Genomic DNA, 24211 nt, shown 5'->3' on the forward strand with positions numbered 1-24211 from the left:
TTTTCGTGATTAAAACATTAATGTTTTAGGAGCTAAAGCTGTTTGTGGACAATTATGAAAAGTTTTTGAACACTGAAAATACTAAAAACTCTTCGTAACAGGTATAAAACGTACAAAAAAACAAAACAAAACAAGGCAAGACGTAGGCACTAGGTACACATAAATATCATACATAAATACAACTTACAGAATATAACCTAACATGTCGATTACGTACAATTGAAACCGACGTGATAGAAATCGATGGAATAAATAAAAATATATTATAAAATAATATTGGTAACATAATATTAATCGTTTTACCTATACTCGTCGGACGTCCTGTAGAACGAGCGATCGAGTTGTCTCGTTTAAATAATATAATGTTAAACGTGCGAGTCATCGTTGTTACAATATTACTATATGGACAGGACTACTGTGCGGTGCCTAAGTCGAATCACTTTGAAGGACTCACATTCGATGACGTGACTTAGGCCTGAGTACTATAATATTATGTATCCAATATATAACGATGATGACGACGAGACGGATGAGTGGACCGCGCGAAAAGTTGTTCGCGCCGCCGCCGTCGTCGCGGGATCACTGTCCTCGCAGGAACTTCTTGAAGTACAACGGTATCTTGCGGAGTGGTTTGTTCATCATCCTCAGCTTGATGATGTAGTACGCGGCCAGCCTGAAGAACAGGCCGAACAGGGCCAGCCCGATGAACTGGTTGACGATCGACCGGCCGCTCATGCCCAGGTCCCGGAGCAGCAGTTCCGGGTTCTTGTAGTGGCAGTAAACGTCGTCGTTGTGGCAGGCCATGTCCGCTCGACTGTTGCCGAACAGCGAAGTGCACACGCCGACCAGCGCGTACCTCAGGAAGCTGGTGGCCATCAGCGACTCCATGATGGGCTCGATGGCCAGCCCGTAGCCCATTCCGTAGACGGCCAGCGCGAGCATCGGCGCCAGTAGTGCAGGCGTCATCACGGCGCCGGTCTGCCAGTTGCGAGTATGTAACAACAATTTCGTTCATTATTTATTGATACATTATCCATTAAAATTTGGTACGCTGTATGTCCATCGCTAATTCAGGTACCTACCCCTCTTTCTATATTTTTATTAAATTAAATTATAGTTTGTAAGACTGAGTTTTTTATGCATTTTTTTTCTTAATGTTGTATAATATTATGTTTTTAATTTTTATAATCTTTCCTATATTCGTTCTAAATTTGAATGATTCTAACTTTAAAATATTATATTAGAATATTAAATGCTGTTATTGAGCAAAATGCTTGTAGTAGTAACTAGTAATCAAAATAAATAATTTGTTTTACTTAAGAGAATCACCCTTTTTTCTTAAAATATGAAGCAGAAAGCAAAACTATTTTTATTTATTATCCTAACCTATATAATCGTTTAAGTTTAAGTTTATAGTATCTTGAACAATATTATTGTTCTACTACTTATTTTAAAGATATTTCAATTTTTATTCAGTTATAATAAAATAAAATATTTATAACAATGATGCGCAGTTATACACTTACACTTAATTTATATTGCTTATTTTCTGGAACCAAAGTTGGTTTCACTAAAAATCATAGACATTTTATATTGATAAACATGTTAAAAAGCAATAATTTTCTATACGATTTACGATTTTTCTTTTTTTTAATAATTGTTTTGTTACCTATATTAATACATATAATATACGTTGTATACATTTTTACTTACGGAATTTTTTACAGATGACCCAATGAGAACTCCCAATCCTTCGGATGTGTAACCAGTAAATAGTCCTATAGCCATAAACTCACTGAATCTAATCCACTCTATTGGTTGTGCAGACATAAAGTATACAATTAAAAGGAATAGCGATCCAAATATCACCTGCAAAGAAATGTAAAAGAAAGCACTATGTAAAATAAAAGTATGCAACTAATATTTTAAAACATAGGTAGTTAAAAATATTTACTTACCATGCTTGGTAATGATGTAATAGTGGATGCAATAATGTACGATTTGAGACTATACCAATGATTAAAGTATTCTCGCCGCAATAGTTTAACTTCCGACGGGACTATAATATGAAATAATTAAAATCAACAACCGTTATATTATAATATTTTATTAATTAATAATATTGAACTGTTTACTTACATGTAAGTACTGGACCCATAACGTGAGTATAAACAAAAAACACGATTACACTGATACAAAACTTGAAATTTTCAAATGGTCGATTACCATCTGATCCGATTCCATAGTAAATGCTTCCGAGAAGCAATGCCGAGAATGTATGATGGAAAAAAGATATCCACAGTCCAGTCTGCATATAAAATATTTAAAAAGAATCCATAAATATGGTAGAAGGTAAAAATTCAAACGTGATTGTTTCAATGAATCGCGTAGGTATAGAATATGAAATCTGGGATCAAAATAATGTGAAATGCTAACGATTTCTAAGGGGTTTTGTATTGGCAATTCCAAGAACAAAGTGAGAAAATGGTAAAATACTCGAGGATGTGAAAATGTTTCAGGTATGTTTTAACTTACGGTATTCCTACAGAATTGTTTGGTTTTCCTGGCCAACAGTATAGAGAACTGTGTACTGAAAGATGATGGATATTCCGCTTCGGATTGATCTACTTCGTCCACGTCATCAAATACCGGTGGTAATGTTATAAGCGTGTCGGTACGACCTAAACAATAAGTTATGTATAAAAAAATAGTTCGTTAAGAGTTGGGGTTACACTTACAAAGTTTGGAAGTTGCCATTCCATTTTCCATTTCATCTAAATCGTCACATAATATTACTTTTCCATTTTGAATTTCTCTCGTTAAGTCGACAATTGTATCGTTGTCTAATACCTCGAAAACTGTGAAAAAATTACATTATTTTAATGTTATACTCTGTCTGACACTGAGTTGTGTTTAATATAAGCACACACAGCACTGTTTTCCATACACTGTATTTGACCATTTGCTGGCTTTCATATTTTATAATTAAATAAATAATATTGTAATAGAGAGCAAAGTGACAAGATAGCTTTATGCATGACTAGCAAAAAACGTTTTATGGGTAATACGTTTAGCCAGCTGTGGTTAAAGCGCCCAATGCTAATGTAATTTTGTTAACAAAGTACACTTTATTGGAAATAATGATCCTTTTTTGTAGGATAAACTAAATTTGATCTTTTTTTTCTGCTCTTATAGTGGATAATATAATTCTACAGGCCGTATTGAACTTCGTTTTTCAATATTTTAATCTCTAACTTTATAATACTATGCCTTTGAAAAAAATACAATTTTAAGCTTTTTTAAAAATTGTTTTAATCCATCATTTTAGGTATAAAATATTTCCTCACTAAAGATGTATCTGGCAGTAGTTTAGTTGAAAAGTATTAAAATTAAGTTGGCATATAAAATATGAAATTGAGTCATGCTTTAAATTTGAAATTAAGAACTTTTAAACTCTTAACCCATTATAAAAATCATATTATAAATATGTACCATTAGCAGTTGCATCGAAACTTTTCTTGAGAAGTATTAACATTTTTAAGAAATTCATTAATTACTTAAATAATAACATCCGAAATAATATTCTGAATGGAGTTTACTATCTGTTCCTTATATTATAAACACAATGCCTCGTGCCTTGTGATTGCCAATGAAATTTATGTCATAAGAATACACTACAAGACATTTATTATATTGCTTGTCTTCTCAATATGAAATATAAGTCTAACATATTGCCTACTCATTATGAAAAAAGGGGACTGCTTAAGACGAACTACTTATGAAAAACATTGTATTACATTTTTAAATAATCTAAAAAAAAATTTGGTATTTTTCATAAAATACTTAAACATTTTATTTAGATGATAGATAAATGTTGATTAAATCTATTTAGGTATGAATAATATACGAATATACCTAAACAATCATATTATTGATTGTAAATTATGTATAAATGTTGGCGCTTTAAAAGAATAAATACATTCTTACTATTATTGTATATTTTTATTAGTTGGGTAATAATCTTAAAGGAAAAACTAGTAGTTGAACTTCAAGGCCATTTAGTTCATAACGTAAGTCTTAAGATTTTAAAAAAATCCAAATTTGTTCGATTTACTCCAAGGCTGTAACGGTTCTCAGCCATCTGATGTAATAATGAAATCGGTATAACTATCATGACTACTGAGATTTTTTTAAAATGTAATTGTTTTTAATCAATAAATTATAATTATTGCCTATAGTTGAGCAAAGTACGACTATATTAGTATATTATACGACTGTTACAATAATCATAAATTGGTTCTCTGTAATTAAAGCAGGTGCGTTAAAACTAATGAATTAAACTGGATTGATGGCGTTGACCGTTTTAATAAAAAAGATATAACAATATGAGAATTATAAATCTTAAAATGTCAATTATTGTACATGGACTGATTCTTATTCACCGTCCCTATCATAAAGTACAAAAGTATCGTATTCGCTACTGCACGAGCGACATTATTGGCTATCACACGATTGAGCATAAAGCATCTTTCTTATGATATAAAAAAAACCTTCTTGATTGAGCATGACAAATTGTGCAATGTTGCCATAAGACATGTCAAACAATTCTGAACTATGCATGATAAAAAAAAAAAACTGATTTAAATAATTACAAAAATACAAATATGATACGAGTTGAAAAATAACACGATTTCATCATTATATGCAACGTATTGTTGACCTGTTAATAATAATAATAAATACATAAATAATCAGGATAGGTGTGAATGTATCGCGAAGTTAAAATTGTTAAATTGTTATACCTTGGTGTCTGTTTCCAATTTATCTTAAATGGAATAATAATTGAATATTAAATAAAAGTTTGTTTATATTTAATTTAATTTCTTTAGCAGTTAGTAATTTTATGAAAATAATATGTTCAATTGAATTCATTTTATCCAGAGTTTTCGTTTTCAATTGGAGGAATACTCTAACGACAATGAATTATCCACATCTATAAACATAGTACACACAATATGGCTTTTCTTCTCTTTTTACTTCTCCGAAAATTGCCTCATACAAAATATAGACTCCATCGTCGATTTTCCTGGCGTAAGCCTAAACAATTGAATAACACATTTCAAAATGTCGATTTGAATGTAGAAATATCGCATAAATATTCTATGCCCAATCGTGTTGCTAAAAAGGTATATGCCGACATTACCGATAGGTATAATGAGCTGTATTATTTGCAGGTACATATTTTTGTCTTGACGTACCCAGCTAGATTATGGTAAAAGTTTAATAGCGATAATCCATAAAAGATATCAAAGATCATTCGTCTTAATGTAAAATATATTTTATCTGATAGTTGTACACATTAATATATTTCCTTAACAGTATACGACGTTGTTATTATTTTTATTTTGGTGTCAGCGTGCGAGATAACTCGTCAAGCCACAAATGTACATACTGTAATAGCTACATTATAATTATTATTATAGTATTATGGGCTATGGCTACAATAACTAGTCATTGTCATTGAGATGTGTTTATGGAATGTTATTCGATTCAGTGTGCATCTAAAGTACAAATATATGACGTCTAAGTCAGTTTTGTCAGAAATTTGTGACGTGGGACAAGACACATTTTGTCATTGAAAGACTGCTCGTTTTCGAAGAATACTGTAGACGTGGCAATAAACTTATTGTTCTTGTCACTTAAATTCTTAGGTATTGTTATGTTTAAACTCGTCAAATGTTTGTTAAATGCCTGTATACATCTCTATCAGGGTAGACACCACTTAGGATTTTTATAGAATCCATCACGACTTTCTCCCTCACCATTATCTATATGATTGACCCAATCATAACTCAACCAGTGGCCATCAAGTTCGGATCAAGATAATTATAGACCATACAACTTTTAGGGGCACATAAATATAAAAATCAAAATATTAGAACCTAACCCACAAAAAACATATTTTGAAGATAGGCAAAATAAAATTGTATTTAGCTATAGGTCCTTACTTTTTAAAATCTTCAATTTTTGCATTGATATTTATTATATCCAAAATATCACTTTCAGAACTCAAAATCATTCAATTAATTAAATTTTCCCTCAATGAACTGCTTGTTCTGAACTTGTTTTTTATATTATTATATTATAGAAAAAAACTACCCACCAGGAGCCCATTATTGTTCGATATCCTTGGTGGGCCCCGTTCCAAGCCACACCCTACTGGTCCCTTTACCAGGTCTGGTGTTCATTAACACGAAGATGACGAGCTAACAAAATAATCGTATAATTAATAGGGCTTCGTAATCCACGCGTACACGCTTTCACGTATTCACGTGAAAAGATTCCGATACATGTTATTGTGTTAACGTGTTTTAGCATATTTTATTAATTCACTTATATTAATCGCATACGTGTCTTATTTTATTAAATTCACGTGTTCACGATATCTGTGTAAACATATTATGTTTGCATAAAAAAGTAAGACCCGTAGACTAATATCCACGATCATTTTAGGGTTCGGATTTGTACTCGTTTGCATACGAGTAGGTACTTATGTAAAATTATATTTACAGAAAATTTGGCCATTTTCGGGGCATACACGCGTGTTTCGTGTCATTTTTTTTAGTGCACACAAATCCGTGCCCAACAGTAAAAATCGAAAATCGAGAGTAAAATATTTAATCACTGGCACCGTACCGAAATCTGCTGGGTTGTGTGTGGGCTTGCAGACGTGTCCGACCTGTGCCAGGAACGGCACCAATTGTTTTGGCGACCCGTTGTAAATACAAGAGCCTCGGGCCAGCATGTACACGTGGTCGAACATGTGGAATAACGACGAGCTGGGCTGATGTATGGTGCACACCACGGTCCTTCCTTGTTTGGCGAGATCGACCAACAGGGTGACGCACTGCTTTATCGCCACAATGTCCAGCCCACTATGAATAATACGGAGGAATAGGAAACACAGTAATATTATAATATGCATAGTAAATAGTATACAATTATAAAATATGAAATATAATATTATTATTATATCTAAAGTTATTGGTAGGTATACACACGATATTTGTCGATTTTCGACCTTGACAATCAAAACTTGTTTTAGCGGTCGAATGAATATTTAGCTGTAGCATTAGTGTGTAATGAAAATATCACATGTAGGTAACTTGTATTATATTATTTGCGCACTATCTCTAGAAAGCTGTCTGAAGCATGTTCTGTATAGGTATATCTACTGCGGAGTATGCGAGTACTACGCGTCTCATATTATTATAAAAATCACGACTGTATCCGTATACTGCAAAAATGGTATATAAAAGATTTTTACACTTTCTAGTCACCCTGTACCTAACAATATGTAAATAAGGCTTCAATCTATTCGCGCAGTCATATTTTATATTTTCGCATACTCCAAGAGTTGATCGGATACACTACCGCGCATAATAGCTGGTAATAAGTAGGTTATAGTTGGAATTTGGCACGAAACATAGCCCCTATCACAAGACCTCCAAGTCGACGAACTTCAACTACTATTTTGTCATTTTGTCCTGATATAGTAACTTAGGCGACCAATTCGAATAACATAATATGGTGTAGTGAGACAATATTCGATTGCGGATTTTAAAAAATTCAGGAACGCGGTGTAGGTGATTAATGTTTACAAAATTTTAATATTATTATGATTTGTGATGGATACTCACGTGGTGGGTTCATCTAGAAATATCACCGGCGGATTGTTGACCAACTCGAGGGCCACGGACAGACGTTTGCGCTGACCTCCGGATAATTTCTCCACATACGTGTTACGGCACACCGATACCCCTAAGAGTTCCAGCACCTCGTTCACCTGCAAGACAGAATTAATTACCTGTTTAGTGTATACATAGCTCGTGATGCGCGAGTAAGTGATCATGTGGCTTAGTAGTTGACAGTGTTATTTTATCGGAATTATTATCACGTACGGAATGGTCTATGCGTTACATCTAAGACTGCGTAAATTGATGTTTGGGGGATATGAAATACAAAACGAATACACACCAAAATCAGTCTTACATTACATTGTAGTCAAATATACGTTTTTTAATAGGTATATTAATAGTAAGAAATTACAAATTCAAAACAAACTTAGTTACAATATACGTAAGAAGATGATTAAGAGAGAGCTGTGGAAGATACCATTCAATAATTTATAGTAATTATATGACATACTGAGCTGCTGCTAAAAAATACAATGTTAAAGTTAGATTATTACAGAGTTAGTTAACTCGCCCCACTCGATTAAAGAAATTAAAGGTTTTAATAATGATAACTGATTAGAAATTATAATAAATATAAATATATTTTTTTTAAATTCACATTATTAATAATTATTTTAGTTTTATAATCAAGTGTAATGATTTACCTCAACTATACTGTAACATACTAACATGTCACCCCGACCTAGGGCAACGTGTTTCGGTTTATGTTTCTATTTACATTTTTCAATCAGCTACTTAATCTGTTTATTTTACAGTGATTTGAGATGATTAAATTGGTTACAATATGTTTGTTTATTAAATTTAAATAACAGATCTTGCGATTATATTCATTGATTATGAGTAGTTTACAAAAAAGTACAAATGTATCATTTAGCCCTTTTTTCCCAAATTTTACTTTTACGGTTTGACCTATACCTAATACATAATTATATATTTTATTTATTTATCTGAACTATAGTTAGCAATCATGATTTATAATTGACGAAATCAATGGCGAGTCAATTTTTTTTTTTACATATTTTGTTGTATATAATTGATGATAATATCTGCTTACATATATTTAGTGCATTATACCTAAATCCTTATCGAGGCTATTTCCCGTGTGTTATCCACCATCGTAAAGTCCAATATATTGTCAAAATGTTAATATCCGCATACGTGTTAAAGCAATACAAAATTAAAATGTGGTTTTATTGGCATTGAGGAAATACAAGGTTTTTAAAATATCAAATAATACAGGTTAAGTTTTGTTGAAGTTAGGAAATTATTATGTTATACTCCAATATATGCCTGAAGCTGTATATGATTTAGGAGTTTGTCGAGTTGTTGTTTAAAATTGTACTATTTGCAATGCTAATAATGAACTAATAATTTCTAGCAAGAAATTTAAAAGTTATAGAAATGTAGGTTTACCTATCTATATTAATTGTAGCCAAACAGAGATATTAAAGTAAAAATATATTATCTTAATTTTTTAGACATAGATATAACGTAATACTATTAACTGGGGGAGAACCTACCCATATAAAATATAATATAATACCATTCAGAAATAATCTGTTTTAGAGTTTATAACTGTTCAATATCACACACATACCGTTCATAACAGCACATTATACACAATCAATACCGCACACATTTCAATCAGATGATTGATAGTTAGAAATCATATAAATACCTACTCATTATCAGTATTAAATAAATTGTCGTAATTAATAATTGCATTAATATAAGTCAATAAAAAATATAGATATAAGATAAAATAAAATAGGTATCAGAGATCTAATATTTAGATTGGAGTAATTTATTTATATCGAAGAGTTTTCAAATAGTCAATCAAAGTTATTTCATCGTTTATGAATTGATTATTACACATATTTTGAAGTGGCTATTTCTTTATCCTCAATCTTTAACTTAACGTGTAGTGTGTACGGTTAATTTACTCTTCGGTGCAGTGCCGTGCTAACTATTCAATGGCGCTCCAGGGTAATAATTATTGGCACCTCCGTTAAACATATACATATTTAAACATTTGCTTCCCTTTAAAGTGTTACAACTTTTGACGGACGTAGCCCATTCGGCTTTCGTTTTTCCTAAACGGCTCCCGTCTTTCAAAAAGGTCAATTCCCAAACGGCTCCGGTTAAATAATTCGTCATAATATTATATTATACGCAAGCAACGGCGGCGATTATGACGCGCTAGCCGATTATACGAGTGAGTATAATATAATATAATATAATATAATACATTTTGGTATAGAAATTATGTTCAATGTTTTGGTATTTTCGACATTATCAATTTGTCCTATATTTTTGGTATTCCATTTTAATAATTAATTTTTAACTTAAAAGTACGGTATACCGATTACTGGTATATCGTCTTCAAATCGGTATACCAGTATTGACATCAGCAGTTTGGGAATTTACTTGTCCGTAAAAGATTTTTCAAAGGGAGCCGTTTGGAATGAACCCCATTTGCCACCCTTTGCCACGGTTATAATTTGGCGCCTTGTCGTATTTTAGATAAATGTATGAGTTATTGATGCATTTCAGCGGGTATGGCATTGAACGGTGTGATTTTGGGAAAAATGTGTGGCATTAAATACATGGACGTGTGCGGATTTGAACGATGACCTTATTTTTTGAAGTGTGCGGTTATGATGACCGCCAGTTATAGAGATTACACTCTAAGGTGAATAAATAATAATTAGGTAGTGATCTATAATTTAGGCTTACCTATAATATAGGTACCGAAACTAAGTCCATTAGTATGTATTATAATTATTGATCGTATTAAGTATAAAATTGAATAAATTGCTTATAATTTTCCTGTATGACATCATGTTTATATATAATTGGTGGTTATCTAGAATAATTTTCTATGAAAATCCGTGAGTAGTTTACTAAAATGTAGTTCGGAAAAATGTAAATGAATCTCAATATTGTGGTTTGAAGATTTAATTTTATTATGCTCCTGAATATTTACCTATTTCATATAATTGTTAAAATGTAATATTAACTTGTTTAAAAATATAAATAACTTTAATCTAGTTTTAATAAGTCCTTTTTTGAACAAAAATATCCTGTAAGTTAAACTTAACCTAACCTAACCTGTAGGTAATGCTAATAATATCACATAACACATTTTTGAAATTTTTTTCTTAGAGCATTTCAGTAACAACTATTATAGCTGAACATTATAAAATATAAATGTATGTTGTATATAAATAGGTAGAGATACGCCATACTATGATACATCTACATAAGTTAATAGTTGTCATTATTTATGAAGCTCTCCACTGATCAGGTGTTGTAATATTTTTCTCAGTGATGCGTCTGCGGGAAAACACGGTAATTATCATTAGTTTATTACTAATATAATTTTTTTTGTTTATCTATTAATAGTATAAGTGTAGCTGTGTAGGTAACCTCACTTTGGTGTCAAAATGTCTAATTAAGATGATAAATAGATAAATTTATTTTATCGAGTAAAAGACATATTTATCATGTTTCATTTTAAATTTTGGGTATAATTCAATTTTTCTGGGAGGAAAAATGTTCCGTAGGCACATTGCATGTACTAAGAATTCATTAAAATGTAAACATATGACTTTTAATATATTTAACAATAAATATTTTAGAAGAACAATCTGAATTTTTATAATTTTTTAACTGTTCTTGATACTTTACTAGGTACTAAGTTTATTATTATTTTAAATTTAGAACTATTAATAGTATACTATATTATTAGGTAAGTAACATTATTTTGAATTATTTGAATAATATTTCTTGTGGTGAAAGTTACGATTCAGCACTAGTAAGTGGTGTGTTATAACTTGTATTAAAGATTGTTTCAAAAACAAGCATTAACAGCATTTTTAGTTAGTTTATCCATTCCATCAAATGTTAAATAATTATGTCATTTATATGGTTAATAATAAATAGTTTTTAATAATATTTAAAATGAAATATAATTTAAAAACAAAAGATTAATTCGATTCTATGATATAATACGGCATGTACATTGTACTTGTACATTAAATGTATATTGTATATATAACAATGATAAATAAAAATAAAATTATAAATACAAAATAAAAAAATAAAATATATAGACTTGTTTTAAAAATCGAAAAACATAGAAATAAATTAAACTGAATACTAGAAATATTTTCTTAATAACAATTTTTTTGAACTTGAAACAAAGTATGAGTATACCCAGGTCCCAGACCATTAAGTTAATTAAAATAGATTATATTATAGGTTATACAATTATATAGATATTATTAATGAAAAACAGCTTTAAAAAATAATTACCCAGGCACCTACATCAAATGTGTGGTGATTGCACATTTGTCAAGGCCCATTTCAAAATAACATCACAAGTAATTTAATAAATGCAAACTAAATGAAATATATACATTTGTCCATTAGTTGCTGTTGAAGTATACAATATTTCGAGAAAAAATTTAATAGTTTACGTAGAATGATGGACATTGCTCATTAAGTGTACCTATACTTCTCAATACTCACTGAAATATTATTTACATGGTTTTTATTAGTACCTATTATAAACTATTATTTATTTTATGAATGTACATACACGTATTTATCGATGGTAATTTATGTATTAATTTTAATATATTTCGCAAGTCTTATTGTAACGTATAAAAATAATATTAACGAAGGTACCACTATAGACCGTAGGTACATACGTTTCAACATTCATCATATTATTATGTTGGATCCTAGATATCTTTCTAAAAAAAAAAAGTAGCTAAAAAGTGTTTTAAAACGGATTTTTTTCTCATAACACAAATCAAAAATAATAAAACATAAATATAAATATTTGCGCAAATACAAAATTGATGTACTAGAATCATTTTGGTGAAAAATCCAAACATAATATTATATTGAGATTATTTCGTATCATCGGGCTAATTATAGGTGTCATCTGTTTCACGTATTATAAAATTCTTAAGTCAAGCTTAAAATTCGGGATGTATCATCTAGAATTATTACCCTGTAAATTTAGTATTTCGACTAGCGAGTTTCACGCGGTTGTTTTTACAAAGTACTTACTCTGCTTTGTGTCATGATTCATAAACTTTAAAGACTCAAAGAGAAAATAATCTTATTTTTGCAGTCTCGCTCACTATTATAAACATTATCATAATTGTCTACTATTGAGCGTGTTACTGGGAGATACCAAAGCCTGCAGCGTCCGTTTTGAGGTATGTATCATAATTATTTTTTCCTTGTACTACCTAGGTAACCTAATCTGTTTTAATCTATTATTTAGTAGGTAATTTACGTATCGACGTTGGATCGTAAATGAAAAATGTCTGTGATGATATTTTGACCATAGGTGTGATCATAGATAAATCCTCCAAATAAATTTCTATCCGGATTTTGGTTTTAATATTACCTAGGTGTATGTTAATTATTATAATCCGCAGCCTTATTCGATGTATAAATAACACGTTTGATAATGCTATCCATATATTATATTATGTATGTGCAGCATGGGTCAAGGCAATAACTATAGATTGAGTCCTTAGATCGAAAACGGGTATATCTTAGGCCCCGTCGCTTGCGAATATTTACTCCAAATGTGTGTACATAACATGTATATTGCGCTTTTCCTTGGTCAAATAAGATAATACTTTTACAACCACAAATCATGATATGATAAGCAAGTGTTTATTGCCGAAGAAAAGGTACACACGAGTTGTGAAACGTACCTGTACACACAGAATATAGGTACCAGTTTTTTCACCCTTGAGAAAATAATCAACACCATAACGACGATTGAACAAACATAGGTAATCGTTTTCATTTTCACTTCGTCACCATCAGTTTTATTATGGGTAGATAATTTGTTCAAACAATCAGTATAGATAATTTTAAAATTCCAATCGTAAGTTCGTATTTGATTAATAAATCATATTACACATGGGTGGGAATGCATAAAAAAGTATTATGTTTTGTCTCCAAGTATATACCTATATTTATCTATCGAACTGAAAATGATCGTAGAATTTATATCAGTTACATCCTGTATTATCTTTACAATAGAAATAATTTTATTTACGTCTGTATAAATGCTTATATTATATTTAGCGTACATAAATTAATTAAAAATATGTGCTGTATTATAATTATGGATGACATTTAAATATTTTATTGTCATATTTGCATTAAAAAAATTATAATGTATCACCTAGGTATATAAATGATAATTATACCATTAAAAATGATAATTATAGTTCAGTCATAATACAAATTAATATTATATACTTACAGCTTTATCTTTGTCTTCTTTAGACAATTCACGGCCAATTTTTAATCGAGCTGCGTAACTCAATGATTCTAAAACTGTAAGTCTGGGTTGAAGCAGATCTTCTTGCATTATGTAACTGGAAAGTTTTTTGAAAAGTTGCATATTCCTGGGATGACCATTTGTAAGAATTTGTCCTTTTATGTCACTTCTCCTAAATTAATAGAAAAAAAATATTCATTTTATACATTGTAAACGATTAAACCAAATTAATTTAAATACGGAATTTTCATTAATATTTTTAATTGATAAATATTTTAGATGTAAATGGTATAAAGTATTAACAGTGAAGTTGTTCAAGAGTAGGCATCTACTGAGTTTTAGGTAATTTATGGTCTTTAGACGTTATTAAGCGTTTTCGACAAACTTATTCAAAACAAAGAATATCATATACATCAATTCAAATTAGTATTTATGTATAGACTTTGAATTTCGTTTAGGTTATGTTGATTAATTGAACGGATTTCAAAGTTTTCCAAGTACTCATCAAGAAGATAAAAAATAATATTTTTTAATATATCGTATATATATATATGTATAACTTCCTATGTTTATATGACTTACTAATATATTCAATAAGGAAATAAAAAACTGATCCAAAAATAAAATTGATTTCATCTTATAAATAATGTTAAATTTCTAATCAAGTATAGGTACTTAAAAAACAGGTAATCCAATAATTATCGACTCAATGGATTATTGGTTGGTCCTTGATCGGGCAATGTGAACGCTCAACACGATCATAATATAGGTTTGTGGCCATTATTTTTTTTTCTTTATAGGAAACTAACGAACAGCTGATGACCTACAGAGGTTGGTATCAAATGAATAAACCACATATCAAGCGTAGATCTCAATGCAAACAGGAAACTTACACGTATCCAGCGAGTATGTTCATCAGCGAACTCTTCCCAGCACCGGAAGGACCCATAATGGCGGTCAGGTGTCCCGAACGAAAGAAACCGTTTATGCCTTTCAATATTGTTCTTTGTCCTATAAAATGGAATTAATATATAATTATTATGCTAAACAAACACGATTTAATTCTTTAAAATATTTTAAAATAGCCCAGGGTGATTTATTTAACATAAAACGCTCATTATTTCAGAATGTTAATTGTTTAATTAAGACTGAGCTCTTGATTAAATTAGGTATTGGAGTATTCCCGACTATTAGGTATGTTTGCATTTTTGTTTTCTCCAGGCAATTGTACTCTAAAAATGTCACATGGCATACCTATAATATGATTATATATCAGGACAAATTCTGTATAATAAAGAGTATCTATTTATTATTTATAGGAAAATGCATGATATTTTTGAAATAATTACATTCTCACTATACTTCTCAACAATAACTCGCCCAACTATCAACACATATCAACTAAAATATATGTTATGTAAGTAATGTATAAAAAATTCAATGTCAAAAACTCAAAGAATATATTATACTGGTTTATATTATAGACATTTTAATATTTTATTGTTCTACGACAACCATTCTACATATCATTACCATAAATATAGAATAATGGTTGATAGATGGAAGTTGACAGTAGTTATATACATTTGCTACCTTTTGACCTGACATTTTAGTACAAGGTTATTTTGTATATATATCCACTGAAAATATATTTAAAAAGTCTATAATACTTTTGTGAACATTGTTTTATGTACGAATTAAAAATAAAAATGTAATATCCATCGAACTATCAACTCACGAAGGTCTAACGTTAATATTGTTGTTTTTAAATTGGGCATGATGACTTTTTTTGCTAAATTATCCATAAATCTGTATTGGACAATTTTAATTTATGGACCTACAATTATTTATTATTATTCTGTCAAATTACCCGTGTTCAGAACGTTCACTGAAAAATGAATTCATTCACGTTCATGTTCATGTTTTTTTCAAATAAACGCATTCACGTTCACTGGTTCACTGTAAAAATGAATGCGTTCACTGGGTGATTCATTCATTTTTTTTTAGATATTTTAAGAATAAGAATTTTAACTAGAAAATGTTATTATAATATAATAAATCAATTTATTTTAAACATATTTATTTATTAAATGGTAAATAAAATGTCTTAAAAATTCGTTAAAATATAAACGTCATTCATGTTCACTTTCAATTTGAAAAAAACGAGTGAAATTCGCTTATCGTTCACTAAATATGAACATGAACTTGTGAAAGTGCGTTTATGAAAGACGTTTTTTAAAAACACTGCAAATAACAAGGGTAGTTGATAAAATTACATTTTAAAACATATCTATTTCCAGAAAATATTTATACAATTTTTTTTTTTTATTAGCTTTTTGTACAACAATTATAGCTCAATAATCATGGACAATTTATACTATTATTTAAATAAAATTGTATAGGTAATAGGTAAGCTGTAAAATAATATAATAAAAATACGACGTTATAATATAATTAAATACATTTATGATAAAGTATTTAAATATAGAATTTTGAACAGTCTTCTCATGTTTGATTTCGATTTTTGGAGACAAAAAAAATATTATTATAAATGATTATTTGTAAAGGACCTACTTTTTACTGATCACTACTTTTTTTTAAACTAGAATACCTACATAAATAAAACGATGGATATAATGTTTTGTTTTATATGTATATTTTACCTTTATTATGCTGCATACATTTTCAATCTATTTCTTTTTGAAGTACATGACTTGTAGAATGCAATGAAAAATACGAGAGAATCATTTTAAATGTACTTATACAAAATTATGGTAACTTAGAGTGTATTGAAAAAGATAATATGTTAAAGGATAATATTTTATTATTAACACAAATAACTTGATTATTTGTTTCTCATTTTAAATGTTGTCACCTTGTATAATATTTACAATGCAATAAATTGCTTTTATTTTATAAATACAATTTTAAAAAATGAAAAAAAAAGTAAAAATGTATAGTACTCGTAATATCCAACCAAAACAAAATTGATGAATATTAATTTAATATTATAAAATCGGTAGGAATATGTTTAAACCTGGTTCTAAAAACAAATTAATGTAAACATTTTGATCAGGGTCAGAATGATGAATTGTTTTTTTAATTTAAAATATAAATTTGTTCAAATATGTTTTTAATATAACAGAAAAACATAAATTTGAATATTCAACACTTGAATTTTGATTTATTATTTTTGTTGTCGTATTCACTATTATCGTTTATTAATATCATGGAAAGTGTTCAGATATCTACTGATTATGTCAACAATAAAAATCATTATTTTTTGATACATTCCGTTATCTTGTTTAACTTGAAAAATATAATTCTGTGATTTGTACCTAACCATTTAAGGTAATATTGTTGGCGTAAAAGAATATTTCCTACAGATTTATGAAATCACGGGAACAATCATACAACTCAATGATGATTAATGAGTAGGTATATGTTAGGTTAGCATAATAATAATTTACTAAATATGTTTTTAACATTAGAATATAAACTATTAATTATCTTGAAACTTTCGAATTTTTGTTTACATTTTGAAGGCTTGAATTTAATAACATATGAAATGATATTTACTTCAAATGAAAATTATCGGTTCCTATTAAAAGTATTTAAAATATTTTTTATTTGAATGTAGGTTGGCATATCAGTAATCGATATCGTTTGTTAGTTTGAATAGAAATTCAAATTTCGATAAATTAAAAACGAACATGTCTAGACAAAAACTTATATTTGTAGGCATAACGATACAGATAAAAATAATCACACATTTAATAAATGTAAAAAGTATAAACTCTGCAAAAAATGGTTAGAATGATATTTATATCGTTCCAGTATGAATCCAAGGTCGAGGGCGCTAAAAAACTGGTTTTCAGATGGTAAATGTTTATTTATTTTAAACCAAGCAAATTTGCACATCGACTATCAATGAAAAAAAAATGACATTCTAGCAATTTTAATCGGATATATAAGTATTGATTTTTATATAATTAACCACTATCCATAAATAACGATCATCAATAGCACTATACAATATTTATATAATACTGTAGGTACTTACTAAGGGGATAATTAAATACACAATAAAAGTATTACCCACCATATACATACGAATTTAAACGATAATTAATCGATTTTTATAAATACAAAAATATCAATTAGCCTATAATTAATAAAAATAAACTATTGAATATTAATAAGTAATTAGAAAGTAATAATTGCAAATTATTGGTTTAACTCGTACATACTTTTCAGAGATAAACTAATATTGCTTCAGAGACATGATATTATTTATACATTTCTGTTCAGTTTGATATTATTATAGATTATAATAATATAGTAATATTTTTTTCTTATATATTTTATAACTATTAGATGAATCAAATTAAAATACGCTTGTTTGGTGATTGGTATTTTTTAACGATTTTCTTAAACCCTTGTCGTATTTTAATTATTTGTAAGTACGAACACATATTATCTATAATTTAAACCGTATATATTATAATAACAATTATTAATTACCATTAAAGGCTTGATAAACGCATTTCGAATTGCTAATTTTTTTTCAGAAATTCTACATATTATACCTAAACCCATAAATTACAACGTTCCAAGTGTAAAATAACATACCTAGCTATTATAATAATAGATTACAGACTGCACAAACGATTATATTCTACTTTTAATATATATATAGGTACAATGAAGTTTATGTTTGTAGTGGACACCTACCTTTAAAAGTTGTTAGTCATTTTTTTTTCGTGGTAAAATTATTACGTATTATTATGGATCTTTAATATTAAGGAAAAATTGTTCAAGGACATTTTTGATTCTTACAAAGCGTGCTAATGTTATCACAATGATACTGCCTTATAATGATTATAATATAATATATACATATACCCATACATTTAATAATAGCTTGGAATTAATTGAGCAATTAAAATTTTTTATTTTTATATTTTTCGAAATTATAATAAAAATATCAAATCGCTTATTATACAATAATTTATAGCAAGACGATGTTATATACTTTCAGCAAGTACTCAAATTATATGTACCTACATTAAACTTGATTTATCAATAATATTTTAATATGTAGTTACCACGTGCCTATACTATATTCAATTATTGCAGTATATTACAGTTACAATTTTTACTTAATTTTTAATTTTGATATAGTTAAAATAATCCTTATGTATAGTTATAAGAACACTAAATGGTAGTATAGTAAAGACTTTTATCAAAAATAAAACTACTACCAAAGTACGAAAATAACAATATTGTAAATAAAGAATAATATTGCCTATATTAGGTAGGTCTCATTCATGTTTTGTTTTATTACCTTGCTACGAGATAATATGTCGTACACAATTATGATATAGTAAATTGCAAATCGATAAAAAATGTAATTTCTAAAAATAAAATGTTTTACACTAAAACATATGAAAAATCATTTATAGGATTTTGATTATCATTTTAGTATGTAAGGACAAGTTCGTATATCTGCATGTATGTATATTGTAAAAAACCCTGCTACTACAGGTCGAATATAACAACAAATATCGAATTAAGCAATTGCAGAGCTTGTCTTAGTTTTCCCAAACTCTATTTTTGTACTCTTTGATTTTTAGTGAACTCTAATGTTTTTAGTAGACCATCATAAGTGCGATTAATATAAGGATGATCACCTGACAACGATTTAAGTTTCAATAGCTGATAATGATAATATATATCCATCAATTATTACTATTTTTACTTTCAAGTTGATAAACTATCACCTTTAGACACTTGTTTTATACTAAATAGATAAAATTTGACGACAACTAGAAGAAAATAGAGAAACCTAGTGATGTTTGCCACTTTCGAGCGGACACGATATAGAATGTCTCCCGAAACACGAATACCTAGTAAGTTAGTCACCAGCTTGGATTATGTCGTGGAATTGTTTCCAACTTGACTCCTATTTGTCGCAGATTTATCGGAAACCGAATATTATGTTTCTGTTTTATCGGGTTAGTCGTAAGTCTGTCATAATGGATTAGTATTTAGTATATTATAAATATAGAATTGATGAACATTTTTATTCAGAAAAATTTCGAGAAAATGCTTAACGCTATTGTTACCTGTACTTTTTTAAACAATAGTAAAATTAAACATGCACAGGTCAGCATATAAATATCGTCAACATAATATTATTAGCACACGTCATTAGTGTACACGTGATCTATAACAGACAAGGCTGTAATATCAAAACATATACATTTGAAGTGCTTTAATTATTTTACCTGATTAAAATGGACGACAACCGTCAATGTGTTTTATAAGTTAAATCTTTTTGTGTTAAAATTGTTTAAAAATGTAATGTAATAGGACTTATATGTCCACCGAACGTATAACATCGGTATAAAAAATTTGTAAAAAATGTTATACCAAAATAATACGAGTTGGTACTATTTTATGTTTCATAATCCCAATATTTCCACATATTTTCATTCAAATTTTGAGATTGTCTGACTAACTTTGTTTTGAAATAATTGTTGAGATAGATTAAAAGAAAATATATATTTAAGCTAGGACGGCCACTGACCATAATTAAAAAAATAAAAAACAGGACTAAAATAATATTTATGATATTTTTAAAATTAATACAATTATATAAAATTATAGTTTTTTTGTTAATTTTTAATTTTTGTAAAAAAAATTACATAATATATACTATATACGTGGAGCTTTATATTATTATATAATATACATACAATATACGTAAGTTCACCGATATCGATTATTTTTCATGAACACAATCGCTATCACTGTCATAATGTCATTATGTCATTATCAATAACATGATATGTTTGTCAACAAATTCAAAAACAAAATTAAATATGTAAATAATAATAATATTCGTATAATACTACTTATAAATTAAAATAACGTAAGGTGAATTGTATATTTATACATATTAATAAGAATTAATACGGAATAATTAGGATCGACATAAAAAACAATACAAAAAGCGTCTCAAAATAAGTTAACAGGACACTGAGTTAAAATAAAGGATAATACTGTATAAACAGAATGTATGGTCACCCTAATTTAAACACCACTAAGCTTTTATATAAACGAACTGTAGGTAGGTACGCAAATTTGATGTGGGTCAATATTTATTTTAAACTATTTAATAACTTGAATCAGTTGATGCTATCGAATTATGAATTTAAAAAAAACAACAACAAAATCCTTAAAAGTGTGGGTATGGAATTATATTTAAAAGTTTTTTAATTAACTTGACAGTTGAAATTAATTTTGAAAAGTTCGGTAACATAATTCATATTTAGGAATAAATCAATCTGTGTAAAAATGTAAAATAATCATACAAATAATGTTCGAAACGTTTATAGTTTATTTTTCAATGATTTGCGATACACTTGGTTTGTTTAAGTTCAGTTTTATAATTTGTTTTACAAGTGAAACTCGAAAAAATTAATCTAACCGAAAAAATTTACCATCATGATTTTAAATATTTATTCACGTAATTTCTAACATTATAGTAATATAACATACTCGTTAATGTTGTCATTTAGGTAATTATTGTTAATTAACGATTACTTTTCATAATAACATGTTATAGGAACTTAATTCTGACACCCTAATCGTTTTTTTAAAAAGAAAATCATGTTTAGTACAAAAATTTAAATCTAAGTTGTGTAAACTAGTTAGGTACTCTTTAACTAATGTTGAACTAATTTTCGTTGAAAAATACTAATAAATGTGTAATTTCCTTGTTAATATTATTGTCGTACTCTAGGTAATTTCAGGAGGTCATAGCTGCTTAATATTGAAATTTTGAATTAATGAAAACTTTTAAAACTGTCAATTATTCACTAACTATCATAATGTATTTATTGCATGTCTTACTAACGTGATATTAAGTAGTCGTATTTCGTTTCACTTTTGCAAGAATTAGCTCAATTATTAGTTATATACCTCATACCTATCGCTATAGGGTCTTATGCGAAAGTTACCTATTAACTATCTATAGTTAATATAATTTAGGTAGAGGCACGCTATCGTATAAAATGTCACCTTTGCGAAAATATAATTTTAATATAACTGTTATAACGGGACTTTACTTATAAAATTAATATTTTAAGTGACGTCGACTATTAATTCTTTTTTTTTAAATAGATACCCACGTACAATACAGGCACCTACCTCCCAATCGATAGACCATGTGTATCTGATTAAAATATTCTAACGGTTATGCGATACAGGTACGACGGCGATTCCTCGTTTTTATTATATGAACTCGTACGTCATGTCGTTAACGTGATGTAACGAACAATGGATATTTCGTTGACACCGGTGTCTGAAATTTCTCGTTGGTATATTGTTACCGCGATCACCAGCATTATATGTTAGAAATTTCTATTGAATAATAATTATCTAATTTTTTTGTCCTAACGCGACGCTTATAACACGCCGGATATATAATAATATACAAATTATTATTATTATTTATTGGTTGTTTTCGATTGACGTTGCACTTCCGAGATGGGGAAAAAAAATTACATAATAACGACTAAACGACAACAACAACAATAATGAGACATATTTTACAAGCCGTAGACATAATATTATACTCGTCTACAGTGCAGAGTAAAGACAGACAATGCAGATCAACACTCAATTGGAGGGGGGTATAGGGGCCATAGGCCTATGTCCCGGGGTACTGTAAACTAAGGGCGTTAAAATGAGGGCTTAAAAAAAAATATTTAAAAATACAAAAAATCGTACCAATATATGATTATTACTATAGGTTATGCAAAAATATTAATTCCTAGTCGAATTGAGATGGATATTTTAAAACTTAGGGGCGCCAAAACTCTTATGGCGTTATGCAGGGTTTGCTAAAAAAATTGGTTACAATTAATGGTTTACTAAAATTTGACGGACCTATCATGGGCCCCTAACCATTTTTAAGGGATCATCAGCTCACTTGTGATTTAATGAATGCTTACACTCTGTCTAGCGAGAGATGGCGCCACGACGAAAATCGGTTCTTCTGCTCATTATGGAGCCGGTCTCGATGGGGGTCATGTGGAGATGCGCAGAATCAGTGAGTCTCTCACTGGACAGAGTATGTGGATACAGGTGCCTACGTGTAATATCTGTTATCGCGAACAACTCACCCGCTGTCGTGTTGACGGCGTATGTCAGGTCGTGGAATTCGATGTCGACGGCCGGTCTCTTCGCCTTGTGCGTCAACGTCTTCATGTCGACCCGGGTCGGGATCCTGGTAATCGGCCTGTCGGCAGACACACTGAACACCCTCGTCCTGGACGCATCGACCAGAGGCATCTCTTCCTCGTCGTCGGGCAGCACATCGTCGGTACTGCCGGCGGACGAGTGGTTGTCGTCGTCGTCTTCGTCGTCGTTGCGATTACCGCGGTTACCGTGGACGCCACGGTTGTCGATCGTCGTCGCCGCGAACGAGACGGTGCTCTGCATGCGATTCATCGGGGTCCGCGGTTGTTCGTCGTCGGCGACCATGATCGCGACGATAGTGAAACTTAAGCGAAGTGTTCAATAAACTCTAGGTGATAATAAAATATAAGGTGCGACGGTATAACGACGAAAATATCGAGCACGGTTGGAGTGCGCGATCGGACGGCGGGTCGTGGTGACGGTGTTCGCGAATTTTGCAGTCGCACTAAGGATAACTCTGTCGGTCCGCCAAATGAGCAGTGACCGGTTTCCGTATGTCTATGGTCACGCGCACAGCATCAGCGCGTCTGCCGAGAGTGTAACGATATATTATTGCGGAGTCGCGTGGTCCGGCGGAATGAACTAGTTAGTCGTCGGCCGGCAGTGCGTGCACTTGTTGCTATTTCCGCCGCCGCCGCTGCCGCCGCCGCCGCCGCCCCACCGTAGTGGTATTACGATACACGTGCAATAGTTTTATCATTTTATGTTGTATCGTTGTACGTAGGTACTGTTCTAGTACCTACGGTCGTCGTTGTTATTGTTGTAGTAGTAGCTTGGTTTTGTTTTGTCTTTTTCCACGGAAACCTGTTATTAAGCCCGTAGACGTTCGCGTAAAACAAAAAGAACACTATTTTACGTTATA

The 24211-nt window shown here is 29.8% G+C and overlaps 1 protein-coding gene across 1 annotated transcript; it reads right to left on the minus strand.

The window, feature by feature from the left end:
• Positions 1 to 23975, minus strand: LOC111042933 (ATP-binding cassette sub-family G member 4-like). Its single transcript, XM_022327675.1, has 11 exons — positions 23274 to 23975; positions 14973 to 15090; positions 14062 to 14251; positions 7701 to 7846; positions 6697 to 6935; positions 2739 to 2858; positions 2536 to 2681; positions 2140 to 2308; positions 1959 to 2059; positions 1714 to 1869; positions 1 to 978 (listed from the first exon to the last, which is right to left on the minus strand). Exons 1-11 carry the CDS (start codon positions 23632 to 23634, stop codon positions 580 to 582), a joined length of 2145 nt encoding a protein of 714 aa, XP_022183367.1. The 5' UTR covers positions 23635 to 23975; the 3' UTR covers positions 1 to 579.
• Positions 23976 to 24211: the final 236 nt, after the last annotated feature.

Source organism: Myzus persicae, unplaced genomic scaffold (genome assembly GCF_001856785.1).
Source record: "Myzus persicae strain clone G006 unplaced genomic scaffold, MPER_G0061.0, whole genome shotgun sequence".
Taxonomy (NCBI): Eukaryota; Metazoa; Arthropoda; class Insecta; order Hemiptera; family Aphididae; genus Myzus; species Myzus persicae.